This window comes from Labrus bergylta, chromosome 17, assembly GCF_963930695.1.
Source record: "Labrus bergylta chromosome 17, fLabBer1.1, whole genome shotgun sequence".
Lineage (NCBI taxonomy): Eukaryota > Metazoa > Chordata > Actinopteri > Labriformes > Labridae > Labrus > Labrus bergylta.
The window spans coordinates 20,375,352-20,391,001 of NC_089211.1; the positions used below are offsets into that span (position 1 = coordinate 20,375,352).

The following is a 15,650-nucleotide window of genomic DNA, read 5'->3' on the forward strand; positions in this document are numbered from 1 at the left end:
CTGGTCCTAGCACACCTGAAAAACTGCCTCCCACCCACACTGGACCCATTCCAGTTTGCCTACCGCAGCAACAGGAGTACAGAGGATGCAGTCTCCACTGCGCTGCACTCTGTGCTCGCTCATCTGGACAATAACAAAACATACGCACGAATGCTGTTTGTTGATTTTAGCTCAGCATTCAACTCTGTCATCCCCTCCAAGTTAAACACTAAACTCGGAGACCTGGGCTTCAACACCTCCCTCCGTCACTGGATAATGGACTTTCTGACCAACAGACCCCAGTATGTTAGGTCAGGACACACCTGCTCCACCACCATCACACTCAACACAGGCGTACCACAGGGCTGTGTGCTGAGCCCATTCCTCTACTCCCTCTTCACTCACGACTGCAGACCTGTACATGGATCCAACACCATCATCAAGTTTGCGGACGATACAGCGGTGATTGGCCTCATCAGCAACAACGATGACACGGCCTACAGGGAGGAGGCACAGCATCTGGCCGCCTGGTGTGCTGACAACAACCTGCTCCTCAACACCAGCAAGACGAAGGAGATCATCGTAGACTTCAGGAGAGAAAGAGGAAGCACGCACAACCCCATTCACATCAACGGGATGGCTGTTGAACGTGTCTCCAGCTTCAAGTTCCTGGGGACCCACATCACAGAGGACCTCTCCTGGTCCACTAACACCTCCAGTCTGGTTAAGAAGGCTCATCAACGCCTCTTTTTCCTGAGGACACTGAAGAGACACCACCTGTCTTCAGCTGTACTGATGAACTTCTACCGCTGTGTGATCGAGAGCATCCTGACCAGCAGTGTCTCAGTCTGGTACGGAAACTGCTCTGTCGCAGACCGTAAGGCGCTACAGCGGGTGGTAAAAACCGCCCAGCGCATCACAAGGTGTCCACTTCCTGCCATTGAGGATGTCCAAAGAACACGCTGTCTGCGGCGAGCTCATGGCATCCTTAAAGACTCCTCCCACCCTGCCCACAGACTGTTTACCCTCCTGCCCTCCGGCGCTTATAATGGCGCTTCAGAAGCCTCCGGACCAGAACCAGCAGACTGAGGAACAGCTTTTTCCCCAGAGCTGTTTCTCTACTGAACTCTACCCCCCGAACTCTGAACTCTGTCTCTCTCTCTCCCCCCCCCCACCCCTTTCCCCTGCATATCACCTCACACCCATCATCCCCCCACCACTCCTCCTGGTCACACACACACATCTCTCAACCTGTATTATTGTATTATAGTATGTTCATATTATGTCCATATTCTTTATATTATCTGTAAACTAGTATAGCATGCTCACTGCATCTTAATCTGTATATTATTAGTATAGCATGCTCACTGCACCTTAATCTGTATATTATAATCCTAAGAATACACTTATTTTGTAGCATCACTTATTTATAGCATTTATTTATATTTATTGCATCCCATTAATCCAGCCATCCAGAAATACCTAATAATTCACTTTTTTGTCTACATCTGTAAATTAAATGGAGTTGGTCGCTCCTTCTGCTGTCATTCCCCCAAAGATATAGATGTTCTTTCCCAAAGCCACAGCTGAGTGGGCTGCTACTCCTGGTGGGATATCTCCTTTGACTTGCACCTTCTCCCACTTCATGATCTCTTTGAACAGTAGACACTTTGTTTTATTTTTTTAATCAAACAAACATGACATTCCCAAGTTTTGAGGCTCTTTATTTTAATCTTGTATTATCATTTAGAAAACTTTGAAAATAGATTTTATTTTTTTAAATCACACACAAAACGTATTACACTTCAGGAGTAATCAGTCTTACTTGTATCGAGAGAGAACACGTCATTGTGGAATTTGTCCCCGGCCATGCCCCCATGGATGTAGATCTTTGAACCTGCTGCTACGATAACATGGCCATGTTTGTCTGGCGGCTGTCTGCCTTGTGTTTCTGGTTGGGACCAGGCGGAAGAGGCTGGGGGGTAATTAAGATAAAAGTGATCTCATATTCCCGTATTGCTGTCTGTGTCATGAAACAGACTGAAATGAAAACGAATGTCCTTATATGACCTACAAAAGCAAACAACTCTGATTGTTTCTATACTTGGTCTTTTGAACGCCTGTAACTATTGCAGCGGGGTAGGTGTACCAGGTGATTTACAGCTCGCTGCAAAGGAATTTCCATGGAAAATATTCACAATCAGTGATACGTTTGACTGTTTGAAGAAAGTAGCATGAGATTTTTTGTTAAAAACAATTTTTATACATGTACAGGAAAAAATGAGCAGTGAAATAAGATGTACTGTTTTGTCCACAGAGAGCGCCAAATTGACATAAACCGAAATTACTAACAGGATCTTTCACAAACAAATAAAAAAAAAGAAAAATTGAGAATTGAAATAGAAACCAAACATCAAGTTAAATGGAAAGACGCTGTATGTCCAGCATTATTATAAACAAAAATTACATTAATAGAGTTATTTATATACCTGAAAGATTACAAACATGTCTGAAGGAGGGCAGAGAGACTTTAGTTTTTCACTACATCAGATAATTCCAAAGTAACATACACAGTATATTAGCACCTCTTCTTCATGTGAATTGGAATTAGTCAGGGAAACCATCTGAAAATAAGAGAGTACTGGATTCATTTGAATTGGGATTTACCTGTTAGCTGTACATTCTGGATACAATTGCGGTTGCCGCTCTGCTGTGCCCCTCCAAACACCCACAGGCTCTGAGGACAGCTTTCTGGGACAAAGCAGCAGTGTTCATACCGCGAGTCCAAACCCTCCCACTCTGGGATGTCCCACTCATGATTATCTGGGGGAGTCAGAGAGAGGAAAAATACCCCAAAAAATGTCTAACAATATAGAAGACATGGGAACACAGATGACACTTCAAAGTAAACAACAATGATAAACACCTTTTAGCAATATGGTTTTTCACAATCAAAGTCAGTCAAAATTTTTGAAATTGCTTGTAACTGCAGACATAATATCTCTGCACAGTCTCTTTCAATTACCTAGATCAGTGGTTCTCAAACTATGGTATGGGCTCCCTGTGGTGGTACGCAAAGAAATCTCCACAATATAAAAAACAAACCCGATCAGCATAAAACCACAATTTTTGTATCTTGTATCTATTGGGTTGTATTTATATCAAATGTGTTTTCCCCTCTAAATTAATCTAGTTTTTGCAACAAACTACTTTAATCTGCTCAATTTATGCTCACGCACACACATAAACAACAACAGGAGTACGCCTCGCGTTTTGAAAAGTTCCACTCGAAATTCCGTTATAGTTCAGTACTGAAACAACAGCAAACAGCTGTAGGCCTACAGTAACAGATATATGAACATATATATTATATTCTGTGAATGTAGGCCTACAGTAACAGATATATGAACATATATATTATATTGTGAATGTAGGCCTACAGTAACAGATTTATTAACATATATTATATTCTGTGAATGTAGGCCTACAGTAATAGATTAATGTATGTATTTCCAAACAGGTTGTTGGTCTAAAGTTGTCATTTTTATTTTTCTGCACTTTTGTGTGTGCAAGTTCTAGCGCTAACCATTAGTAGGCCTACAGTGTGCCTGCCAGCAGACAATAATAAATAATATTCTTTTTTTATGAATTAATTTGCCTCTTGCATTAAAAATACGTGTTGAAATCGGCCTACAGTGTATTTCAACGTCTAACTAAGCATTACTAGTCTTAAATAGGAAGATTAAATATGGAAGATTGAATGTAAATGTGCAAAAACAGAGTCGTAAATGGTTGTAAATTAAATATGAAAGATTAAATGTAAATGTGCAAAAACAGAGTTGTAAATGGACAGTATTGACATAAGTTAAAGTGCATGAGTGTAGACATGTTATAAGCAGAAACTATTCAATATAACGGCGAGTAGACAGACAAATGAAGTGAACATGAGTGCAGGGATAATTTGTAAATTTAACAAAATTGAACAACCTTAATACAAACGTGTACAAATGTAAACATTGTAGCCTGTTTTCAATTTGCGGAGTTAATATGACATTAATGATAACAACTTTGGCATCCATATGTGCACTTTTGTCTCTTATCAAGTTCACTCACATTTAATTAGCCTATAACCTCTATTAGCCTAACCTATAGTCTGTAACCTATAGCCTGTAACCTCAGGTGCAATAAGAGATAATAAGTGCAATAAGAAAACTTCCAGACAATCTAACTCATCTGATGTAACCTCAGGTGCAATAAGAGATAATAAGTGCAATAAGAAAACTTCCAGACAATCTAACTCATCTGATGTAACAGCCTTCACTTTAAGGTCACTGATTAGTCACATGCATATTACACAGTAATCGGTTACCCAGTATCGGTGACGTTGCCAAGACGCGGGAGTGCCAGCGTGTTGCGGGGCTTTCCAACGAGCAGCCGTTCAGCCAATCGCGGGCCTCTCCGATTGGGGAAGAAGTGACGGCTTATATATGGAAGAGAGCGCGGTTCATTCAACATCACTTCACAGATGGGGAAAAAAACACTAAGAGACAGAACAAGACGGACACGCTTTGGCGTTGAGAGGCTGGTCCTATCCGAGACGACGTGAAGGCCGTTAATTAATTGACGACATTGTTATTCAGGTACGTGGAAACATTTCTTTGAATACGATAATGTGACGACGTTGTATTTTTTCACGTTGTGAAACAATTTTCATTCTGACCAAGCTAGCTGAGGTAATAATAATAATAATAACTTTATTTATATAGCACCTTTTAAAAACACAGGTTTACAAAGTGCTTTGACAAACAGCAAGAACAAAGCAAACTAAACCAAACACAGAAAAACATTAACAACAGTAAGAATATAACAGATGCAAAATACCAAAAATAATTAAATACAATTCAACAGAAAAGAACCCAAAGTGCACGATACACACCCAGACATATATAACCCAACCATCATAAGAACCATCATAAGAACCATCATAAGAACCCAGGAACACAAGAACCCAACAACACGAGCTGAGACCAAGAGGACCAAAGATTTAAAAAGATGTAAGAAACTAAGAGATAAAAGCAAATAAAAAGCAATGAGAAGGTAAGCGTAGTAAAAGAAATAAAAACAAGTGGTTAAAGGATCAAAAAACCCAAAACTATAATATTAATAAAAATAAAAATTAACTATAAATACAAAACATAAATAGACAAAGTAAGTAAGATCAGAAATTACCAAGTTAAAACACAAGAGGAGATTAAGATATGAGCATAAATACGAGATAAGACCATAAATAAAAGACAGTAAGAAGTAGAAGAAGATAAAAATAGTAAAACCAGTAAGAGAAGACATTAAGAAGACGACATCACATAAAAGCAAGTCTGTAAAAGTATGTTTTAAGAAGGGATTTAAAAGAATTGAGGGAAGTCTTATCTCCTCAGGGAGGTCGTTCCAAAGTCGAGGGGCCCTGACTGAAAAGGCCCGGTCACCTTTAGTTTTAAGTCTGGACTTTGGAACGACCAGGAGGCCCCCACCCGAGGATCTAAGACTGCGGGCTGGCTCATATGGTGTCAGTAACTCTGTTATATAGCTTGGAGCCAGCCCCGTCCGTGCTTTCAAAGTAATGAGTAAAATCTTAAAATCGATTCTAAAACGTACAGGAAGCCAATGTAATGAAGCTAAAATTGGAGTGATGTGATGTCGTCTGTTACAACCAGTAAGAAGCCTAGCTGCTGCATTTTGGACCAGCTGGAGGCGAGACAGTGACTTATTTGTGATTCCGGAAAAGAGGGAGTTACAGTAGTCAAGTCGGGAGAAGATGAGGGCGTGGATGATCTTTTCAAGGTCTCGTTGGGTTAGGATTGTTTTAATTTTGGAGATGGTGCGTAGATGGAAGAAGCTTGATCGGACAACTGTTTTGATATGGGATTCAAAGGTGAGATTGCAATCGAATGTTATTCCTAGATTTCTGGCGGTGGGTTGGACATTGGTGAATAAGGGACCGAGGCTGCTCTTTGAGATATGAGTGGTGTTTGGCGGGTTGAATACTATGATTTCAGATTTAGAATTGTTCAGTTGGAGAAAGTTTTGCGCCATCCAGCAGTTGATATCGTTTAGGCAGTTTCTGACAGCAGCTAGGCTCCTAGGGTCCTCAGGTCTCAAAGGAAGGTATATCTGTGTGTCGTCTGCGTAGCAGTGAAAGGAGACATTGTGGCGTTCAATTATTTGGCCAAGAGGCAGCATATAAATGGAGAATAACGATAGTGACGATAGTGATATATAGTAGTGACGATAGTGATATATTTTACCAAACTTACTTCTTTTTTTTTAATGCATATAGTTAAACAATGTGATAATAATGACAAAGTAGCTGGCCCTTGTGATTAGATATGTTGCCTTGCATGTCTGCTAAGCACGCCAACGTGGTTAAGCTAGGTGCCGGCGGATGGGGAGGGGGGAGGGGGGGGGAAGTAGCCAGGGGTGTTAACAGTGAAAAAGAGGCGGTGTTGCTCCACCCAGTTGACCCCATGTTCTTTTTCAGACTTTGACATTTTGTGATTTCTTTGGCTAAAAAAAAAAACCACGCTTCTCTCACACAATGACTCCAAATCCCAGAAAATGACACGCCATCATTGTTTGACACTAGCTTTGTGAAATGGTAGACAGCTAAGGTAAAGCCACATTGTTCTAATGATTTGTTTCTTTCTGTAGATTTTTTTTTTCACATACTGGAGTATAAGCAAGCCAAGATGAAGCTGCTGTGGGTTGTAATGTTGGTGGCCGGCACCGTGTTCGCCGACGACGACGACAAGAAGGACAGCGTGGGGACTGTGGTTGGAATCGACCTCGGGACCACCTACTCATGGTAAATAGAGACAAAGTGACAGCTGTCTTGATTGTTTTACACGCAACTTTTAAATGTGGATAACACTAATCATTTCTTAATTGTTTTTTTTTTTTTTCCTTTTTAGTGTCGGAGTGTTCAAGAATGGGCGTGTGGAGATCATCGCCAATGACCAGGGTAACCGCATCACTCCATCGTACGTGGCCTTCACCAGCGAGGGTGAGCGTCTGATTGGCGACGCTGCCAAGAACCAGCTGACGTCTAACCCTGAGAACACCGTCTTCGATGCCAAGAGGTTGATTGGGCACACTTGGGGAGACTCAACTGTGCAGCAGGACATCAAGTACCTGCCGTTCAAAGTAAGTTTCCGCACTTCTTGACGTTACTGTTAAGAGTCTTAAGGTCCTTTTTTGGTATCGTTTGAGCTTCATTCTCTGTTTGTAACATTGATTCATGTTCCTTTTTAGGTAACTGAGAAGAAGAGCAAGCCCTATATTCAGGTAGACATTGGTGGTGGCACGATGAAGACATTTGCTCCTGAGGAGATCTCTGCCATGGTGCTGACTAAAATGAAGGAGACTGCTGAGGCTTATTTGGGCAAGAAGGTACAAACACATGAAAAAAATACATTTAAAATATGTACCTCATCAAAATGATGTTCAATCAAAGCTAATGAGTTTATCCTTTTTGTCAGGTTACACATGCTGTGGTCACTGTCTCTGCCTATTTCAATGACGCCCAGCGTCAGGCCACTAAGGATGCTGGAACCATCGCTGGTCTGAATGTCATGAGAATCATCAATGAGCCGTAAGTTTTGAATGAAAATGATATTTGTTGTTGTGTTTATAAAATATTTCCCTTCATTTTTGTATTAACGTATCTTCCTTTTTTTTTTTTTTAGAATTGCTGCCGCCATTGCTTACGGTCTTGACAAGAGAGACGGCGAGAAGAAAATTCTCGTTTTCGATCTTGGCGGTGGCACCTTCGACGTCTCCCTGCTGACCATCGACAACGGTGTGTTTGAGGTTTTGGCAACCAGCGGTGACACTCATCTTGGAGGTGGAGACTTCGACCAGCGCGTCATGGAGCACTTCATCAAGCTGTACAAGAAGAAGACCGGCAAAGATGTGCGCAAAGACAACAGGGCAGTGCAGAAGCTGCGTCGTGAGGTCGAGAAGGCAAAGAGGGCGCTGTCCGCTCAGCACCAGGCCCACATTGAGATCGAGTCCTTCTTTGAGGGAGAGGACTTCTCTGAGACCCTGACCCGTGCCAAGTTTGAAGAGCTCAACATGGTAAATAATTGAACCAACATTTTGGTTATAGAAAAACTGTAACTCTAGTATAATGTTACCCTCTTGTTTATGAAACATGATTTACTAACAGTTGAACCTTTTTTCTTTTTCCAGGACCTGTTCCGTTCCACCATGAAGCCTGTGCAGAAAGTACTGGAAGACTCTGACCTGAAGAAGCCTGACATTGATGAGATTGTCTTGGTTGGAGGCTCCACCCGTATCCCCAAAATCCAGCAGCTGGTGAAGGAGTTCTTCAATGGCAAAGAGCCCTGCAGAGGCATCAACCCTGATGAGGCCGTAGCATACGGAGCTGCTGTGCAGGCTGGAGTGCTTTCTGGAGAGGAGGACACTGGTAGGTTATCATCGTCTCACATCATTTAATTTAATTCTAATTCGCTGAACTAGCTTTTATATTGTGTACTAATAATGTTCCTATCTTACAGGACATGTTGTTCTTCTGGACGTGTGCCCCCTGACTCTTGGTATTGAGACTGTTGGAGGAGTGATGACTAAACTGATCCCCAGGAACACTGTGGTGCCTACAAAGAAATCCCAGATCTTCTCTACAGCTTCTGATAACCAGCCCACTGTCACCATTAAGGTTTATGAAGGTAAGAATTGTGCATACCCAACATGAAGAAAAAAAAGTTTAAAAATAGCTGTTTTTTTTTTTTGGTATGCAGAAAAAAAAAATGGAATTTTGCAAAAGTTTATTCATTGATTCTGTCTCTAGGTGAGCATCCTCTCACAAAAGACAACCATCTGCTGGGCACATTCGACCTGACTGGCATCCCTCCCGCCCCTCGTGGTGTGCCACAGATTGAGGTCACCTTCGAGATCGATGTCAACGGTATCCGGCGTGTCACAGCCAAGGACAAAAATGCAGGCAACAAGAACAAGATCACCATCACAAACGACCAGAACCACCTGACGCCAGAGGACATCGAGCGCATGGTGAACGATGCAGAGCGCTTCGCCGATGACGACAAGAAGCTGAAGGAGAGGATCGAAGCCCGCAATGAGCTGGAGAGCTACGCTTACTCTCTGAAGAACCAGATTGGAGACAAGGAAAAGCTCGGCGGCAAGCTGTCGGATGAGGACAAAGAAATCATTGAGAAGGCAGTAGAGGAGAAGATTGAGTGGATGGAGTCACACCTGGAGGCTGAGCTGGAAGACTTCCAGGCTAAGAAGAAGGAGCTTGAGGAAGTGGTACAACCAATTATCAGCAAGCTTTACGGCAGTGCAGGAGGACCACCACCAGAGGGCGCAGAAGCCGAGCAAGACGAGAAGGATGAGTTGTAGGCAAGTTTGCCATCAACTGTTTTGTCGCCCCTTTCCTCTCTGTTAGTGGCACTTAGATGTACATAATGAACTGATGAGACTCAAATCGTGAGAGGAACGGTTGGGAAGGGGTGGCCATAACAAGCAACCCTACTAAATCCTCTGAAAGACTTTAAAAAAAAAAACAAGTTTCAGTGTGTGAGAGGTGTTCTCTTCGCTGGAAGGCGGAGATATTCGTCAGCCTGGATATGAGGCTTGCTGCTGCTGTTCTCAGGCAGTCCTGTTGGGGTGATGTTGTGGGGAGGGACTTAGTGGGTGGGTTGGGGCAGGTGTTAGTGGGTCATTTGAGTTGGAAGTCTGTGGGATCAAGGGCTCATTATGTCCACAGTCAAGGCTAAAAGTTATTTATTGAATCTGGTCGTTGTACTTCTGGAAAGACATTGAAATAAATGTTTGATAAAAAATCCAAATCTGGTGTCTGTCATTTCATAGTGTACCTGGTCACAATCAATATTTCAGCCTTTTGTAGCACTAAGATGAATTCTCAAGAGCTCCAAACTTGGAAACCCGCCATTTCAGTATTCATAGAATTAAAAAATGTATCTTGGGTTTGTTGATTTAATCAAGACAGAAGAGTTCTTAAAAACAATTTATTTAAACTTTAGTGAGTATTACATCATCATGAAACCACAGTCACAACACAGTCATTATGAAGGACACCCTGGGTATCCATCCCTCCAAATACAAAGGCCAAATGTATTGTCTCTGAGGCTGTTGGGCAGTCGGCCTGCTCCTTATCTCCATTCCCCTCAGCATGCACCGTCCAGGGCAATAAACACATGGAGTGGTCCAGGCGGTTGGGGGGCATATCCCCTTCAAACTTCATAAGGACCCATCTGCTTTTGTCTGCAAACATAATGGATAACATTGGAGGTTTAAACTTCTCAACCACAGTTTTAAATGTAATACAACTTTCTGTGTATGATGTGATAAGGTACAAATATTCAATGACAAGATTAATGAAAATTCTATTACCAGTGTTGAATCTATACATGGAGTTGGTCGCTCCTTCTGCTGTCATTCCCCCAAAGATATAGATGTTCTTTCCCAAAGCCACAGCTGAGTGGGCTGCTACTCCTGGTGGGATATCTCCTTTGACTTGCACCTTCTCCCACTTCATGATCTCTTTGAACAGCAGACACTTTGTTTTATTTTTTTAATCAAACAAACATGACATTCCCAAGTTTTGAGGCTCTTTATTTTAATCTTGTATTATCATTTAGAAAACTTTGAAAATAGATTTTAATTTTATTAAATCACACACAAAACGTATTACACTTCAGGAGTGATCAGTCTTACTTGTATCGAGAGAGAACACGTCATTGTGGAATTTGTCCCCGGCCATGCCCCCATGGATGTAGATCTTTGAACCTGCTGCTACGATAACATGGCCATGTTTGTCTGGCGGCTGTCTGCCTTGTGTTTCCGGTTGGGACCAGGCGGAAGAGGCTGGGGGGTAATTAAGATAAAAGTGATCTCATATTCCCGTATTGCTGTCTACGTCATGAAACAGACTGAAATGAAAACGAATGTCCTTATATGACCTACAAAAGCAAACAACTCTGATTGTTTCTATACTTTGTCTTTTGAACGCCTGTAACTATTGCAGCGGGGTAGGTGTACCAGGTGATTTACAGCTCGCTGCAAAGGAATTTCCATGGAAAATATTCACAATCAGTGATACGTTTGACTGTTTGAAGAAAGTAGCATGAGATTTTTTGTTAAAAACAATTTTTATACATGTACAGGAAAAAATCAGCAGTGAAATAAGATGTACTGTTTTGTCCACAGAGAGCGCCAAAATTGACATAAACCGAAATTACTAACAGGATCTTTCACAAACAAATAAAAAAAAAGAAAAATTGAGAATTGAAATAGAAACCAAACATCAAGTTAAATGGAAAGACGCTGTATGTCCAGCATTATTCAACAAACAAAAAAATGACGCCTGATTGTGTGGCAGAATTGTGTCAGAGTTCCTTGTAACACAATATACCAAGAAGAAATAATGACTGGGAGTTGGAAACGCAAGAATATACAACATGTTCATAAGCTTTGCATGTGATACAAAGTTTCACCAGTGCTTTCCAACAGGTGAAACATTTCTATCATTGTGGAATCAGTGGCTAATACCACTGTAAAGCTCTGTATGATACACCTACTGTATGTTGAGCAGCTGGTTAATTAAACACAAACCTGTATCAAAGACGTGAAGTGTGGGGTCTGCGACAGGTGCAGCTCCTGCTTCCCCACCCGAAAAGACGTACAGTCTGTCCCCGAGGCAGGCGGAGCTGGTGTGGTATGTTCTCGGGCTGGGGGGTTTACCATTCACAGATACACTCTTCCAGGAAGACCCACTGTCTGGTCACACAGGAATAATTGTTCATGTACAATAATATTAGTCTGTCTGTTCAGAAATGGGAACATCACTGGTTAAAAAAGAATTAAAAACAAAAATTACATTAATAGAGTTATTTATATACCTGAAAGATTACAAACATGTCTGAAGGAGGGCAGAGAGACTTTAGTTTTTCACTACATCAGATAATTCCAAAGTAACATACACAGTATATTAGCACCTCTTCTTCATGTGAATTAGAATTAGTCAGGGAAACCATCTGAAAATAAGAGAGTACTGGATTCATTTGAATTGGGATTTACCTGTTAGCTGTACATTCTGGATACAATTGCGGTTGCCGCTCTGCTGTGCCCCTCCAAACACCCACAGGCTCTGAGGACAGCTTTCTGGGACAAAGCAGCAGTGTTCATACCGCGAGTCCAAACCCTCCCACTCTGGGATGTCCCACTCATGATTATCTGGGGGAGTCAGAGAGAGGAAAAATACCCCAAAAAATGTCTAACAATATAGAAGACATGGGAACACAGATGACACTTCAAAGTAAACAACAATGATAAACACCTTTTAGCAATATGGTTTTTCACAATCAAAGTCAGTCAAAATTTTTGAAATTGCTTGTAACTGCAGACATAATATCTCTGCACAGTCTCTTTCAATTACCTAGATCAGTGGTTCTCAAACTATGGTATGGGCTCCCTGTGGTGGTACGCAAAGAAATCTCCACAATATAAAAAACAAACCCGATCAGCATAAAACCACAATTTTTGTATCTTGTATCTATTGGGTTGTATTTATATCAAATGTGTTTTCCCCTCTAAATTAATCTAGTTTTTGCAACAAACAACTTTAATCTGCTCAATTTATGCTCACGCACACACATAAACAACAACAGGAGTACGCCTCGCGTTTTGAAAAGTTCCACTCGATATTCCGTTATAGTTCAGTACTGAAACAACAGCAAACAGCTGTAGGCCTACATTCACAGATATTCTGTGAATGTAGGCCTACATTAACAGATATATTAACAGATATATTATATTCTGTGAATGTAGGCCTACAGTAACAGATATATGAACAGATATATTATATTTTGTGAATGTAGGCCTACAGTAACAGATTAATGTATGTATTTCCAAACAGGTTGTTGGTCTAAAGTTGTCATTTTTATTTTTCTGCACTTTTGTGTGTGCAAGTTCTAGCGCTAACCGTTAGTAGGCCTACAGTGTGCCTGCCAGCAGACAATAATAAATAATATTCTTTTTTTATGAATTAATTTGCCTCTTGCATTAAAAATACGTGTTGAAATTGGCCTACAGTGTATTACAACGTCTAACTAAGCATTACTAGTCTTAAATAGGAAGATTAAATATGGAAGATTGAATGTAAATGTGCAAAAACAGAGTCGTAAATGGACAGTATTGACATAAGTTAAAGTGCATGAGTGTAGACATATTATAAGCAGAAACTATTCAATATAACCGCGAGTAGACAGACAAATGAAGTGAACATGAGTGCAGGGATAATTTGTAAATTTAACAAAATTGAACAACCTTAATACAAACGTGTACAAATGTAAACATTGTAGCCTGTTTTCAATTTGCGGAGTTAATATGACATTAATGATAACAACTTTGGCATCCATATGTGCACTTTTGTCTCTTATCAAGTTCACTCACATTTAATTAGCCTATAACCTCTATTAGCCTAACCTATAGTCTGTAACCTATTGCCCAGGGGTGTCCAAAGTTTTTTTAGTGAGGGCCAAATACAAAAAAAATTATTTGGGGCCGGGCCACACACTAGAGGTGACATATTAACACATGAATACTGTGTGTATTTCTAACTCACTTATAATCTGAAGAACATTGCACTCAGTGGGAGCAGTGATGCTGTCCTTTGGATTGAACGATGGCTGACATGTCTGGAGTAAGTTTGGTGGTTGAGACACGAAGGACTTCACAGAGATGGCTATCAGTCATTCTGGTTCTCAGTCTGCTTTTGTTATGATTTAACAGAGAAAATGTTTGTTCACATATGTATGTTGAGCCGAACAGGCTCATCATTCTTTTTGCGTGGCGTCTCATCAGAGGAAACTTGGCATTATCCAAACTCTGATAGAAGTCAGGGAGGGAGAGAAGCTGATGTTGAGTCTTCAGAGAATCATCACATTGCATTTCAATCAGTTCTAACTGCAGACTCTCTTCCACTTCTTCTGCATCCACCAGAAAGGGGGTCGAGAACAGCTTGATTTCTTTTTCAATGACAGAAAAATCTTGGAAACGCTGGTTGAATTCTGTCAGGAGAGATGTAATCACAGACACATATTTCTCCTTTTTAGCAGAAAGGTCGGCCTTTGGAATAGCAGACTTGATTTCAGACAGCGCAGGGAAGTGTGCAGCATTAAAGCTTCGTAGTTGTGTCTCAAACAGACGGAGCTTTACACAGAAGGCTTTCATGTGCGCATACAGGTGAGGCACCAGCTGTTCTTTGCCTTGTAGGTTCTTGTTCAGTGTATTCAGATGATGAGTAAGATCAACTAAAAAAGCCAGGTCTGACAGCCACAGAGGGTCACTCAGTTCATGAAGAGGTCGGCCCTTTTCTTTCAAAAACTGGTCGATTTCTGATCTCAGCGAGCACAGAGCCGCGGCTGAGCCAGCGCACATCAGAGTGGTAGAGTACATCCCCGTATTCCGCATCCACGTCAGATAGGAAAGCTTGAAATTCTCTGTGGTACAGTCCTCTAGCGCGAATTATGTTGACAGTTTTCACAACAGTGTTCATCACATCGCCCAGCTGGACAGTCTTGGCACACAGTGCTTCTTGGTGGATTATACAGTGCATCCTAACAGCCTCACCTCCGCTCTCTTTTACCTTGGCGCACACCATCGATGCCATTCCTTTGCGCTCGCCGGTCATGGCCGGAGCTCCATCCGTTGTTACTCTACAGAGCTTTTCCCATTTAAGCCCCATCTTTTCAACGGCCTCCGACACAGCTTCAAAAATGTCTTTACCCGTCGTTGTGCCTTTTAGGCTCATCATATCAAGCAGCGCCTCCGTACAGGAAAAATTATCATCCACTCCCCGCAAAAAAATTAACAGCTGCGCGATGTCTGTGGCATCTGTGCTCTCATCGCATGCTATCGAGTAAAAATCAAAAGCACAAGCTTTGTCTTTCAGCTGAAGTTTCAAGTTAGCTGACAAGTCCTCGATTCTCCGCACCACTGTATTTCTGGACAAGCTCACGTTTTTGAAATCCTGCACTTTTTCCGGGCACATTATTTCTGTGACTTTGATGAGGCACTGCTTTATGAAATCGCCGTCTGAGAACGGTTTGCCGTGCTGGGCAATAAGTTTAGCCACTTCATAGCTTGCTGTTGTGGCGTTTTCCTGTATTTTGTTTGTACGAAAAAAAAACTGTTGTTGAGCTTGCAGGCTAGCTGCCATTTGCTTGACTTTCTGTGTTCGTTCGGCACCGGTGTACGATGTGTAGCTCTGATGTTTGGTCTCATAGTGCCGATGGACATTATACTCTTTCATCACAGCAACATCTTCCTTGCAAATCAAACAGACACACTTTCCGTTGACTTCTTTGAAGAAATATTCATTTTCCCACCGTGTTTGAAATCTCCTACACTCACTAGCTATTTTGCGCTTCTTCGGTGCTGCCATTTCTGGTGACGACTTTCGCTGTATAAGTTTTTCTTTGCTTAATTTTGTTTAGTGGAGAAGCACCGTTTCTGTGGCTGGCTCCATCTAGTGTTGAAACTGAGGAGTGCAACAGAGTTGAGCTCAAGCTTCTTGTACGGGCCATATTCAATTATATTTTCAGAATTTGCTGCGG

The 15,650-nt window shown here is 41.5% G+C and overlaps 3 protein-coding genes across 4 annotated transcripts; 1 reads left to right on the forward strand and 2 right to left on the reverse strand.

Annotated features, from left to right (window-relative positions):
- Positions 1 to 4,482: 4,482 nt before the first annotated feature.
- Positions 4,483 to 9,860, forward strand: LOC136183183 (endoplasmic reticulum chaperone BiP-like). Of its 2 annotated transcripts, none has more exons than XM_065965694.1 (9): positions 4,483 to 4,619; positions 6,685 to 6,838; positions 6,945 to 7,176; positions 7,285 to 7,422; positions 7,512 to 7,624; positions 7,719 to 8,109; positions 8,224 to 8,461; positions 8,553 to 8,720; positions 8,843 to 9,860. In XM_065965694.1, exons 2-9 carry the CDS (start codon positions 6,723 to 6,725, stop codon positions 9,409 to 9,411), a joined length of 1,965 nt encoding a protein of 654 aa, XP_065821766.1. In that variant the 5' UTR covers positions 4,483 to 4,619; positions 6,685 to 6,722; the 3' UTR covers positions 9,412 to 9,860. The 2 variants fall into 2 exon arrangements, with proteins under 2 accessions (XP_065821766.1, XP_065821765.1); XM_065965693.1 differs by lacking the exon at positions 4,483 to 4,619 and adding an exon at positions 5,649 to 5,908.
- Positions 9,861 to 10,034: 174 nt separating this feature from the next.
- LOC136183213 (rab9 effector protein with kelch motifs-like) lies at positions 10,035 to 14,265 on the reverse strand. The gene is made up of 6 exons (XM_065965839.1): positions 14,125 to 14,265; positions 12,112 to 12,307; positions 11,647 to 11,811; positions 10,750 to 10,899; positions 10,426 to 10,575; positions 10,035 to 10,296 (listed from the first exon to the last, which is right to left on the reverse strand). The coding sequence occupies exons 1-6, from the start codon at positions 14,263 to 14,265 to the stop codon at positions 10,070 to 10,072; spliced, it is 1,029 nt and encodes a 342-aa protein (XP_065821911.1). The 3' UTR covers positions 10,035 to 10,069.
- LOC136183197 (general transcription factor II-I repeat domain-containing protein 2B-like) lies at positions 13,971 to 15,473 on the reverse strand. Its single transcript, XM_065965760.1, has one exon. The coding sequence runs from the start codon at positions 15,344 to 15,346 to the stop codon at positions 14,387 to 14,389; it is 960 nt and encodes a 319-aa protein (XP_065821832.1). The 5' UTR covers positions 15,347 to 15,473; the 3' UTR covers positions 13,971 to 14,386.
- Between the last annotated feature and the right edge of the window lie 177 nt (positions 15,474 to 15,650).

What these genes read in the sequence shown, in the direction of transcription:
- LOC136183197 (XM_065965760.1), bottom strand. Translation starts at nt 15,346, where the DNA reads ATGAAAGAGTATAATGTCCATCGGCACTATGAGACCAAACATCAGAGC.
- LOC136183213 (XM_065965839.1), bottom strand. Translation starts at nt 14,265, where the DNA reads ATGAAAGCCTTCTGTGTAAAGCTCCGTCTGTTTGAGACACAACTACGA. An exon ending in CCAGAATGTACAGCTAACAG is followed by an intron (nt 11,812 to 12,111) that starts GTAAATCCCAAT and finishes CTGTGTGACCAG; the next exon opens with ACAGTGGGTCTTCCTGGAAG. An exon ending in CGTGTTCTCTCTCGATACAA is followed by an intron (nt 10,576 to 10,749) that starts GTAAGACTGATC and finishes TGCTGTTCAAAG; the next exon opens with AGATCATGAAGTGGGAGAAG.
- LOC136183183 (XM_065965693.1), top strand. An exon ending in AGGCTTATTTGGGCAAGAAG is followed by an intron (nt 7,423 to 7,511) that starts GTACAAACACAT and finishes CCTTTTTGTCAG; the next exon opens with GTTACACATGCTGTGGTCAC. An exon ending in CACCATTAAGGTTTATGAAG is followed by an intron (nt 8,721 to 8,842) that starts GTAAGAATTGTG and finishes TTCTGTCTCTAG; the next exon opens with GTGAGCATCCTCTCACAAAA.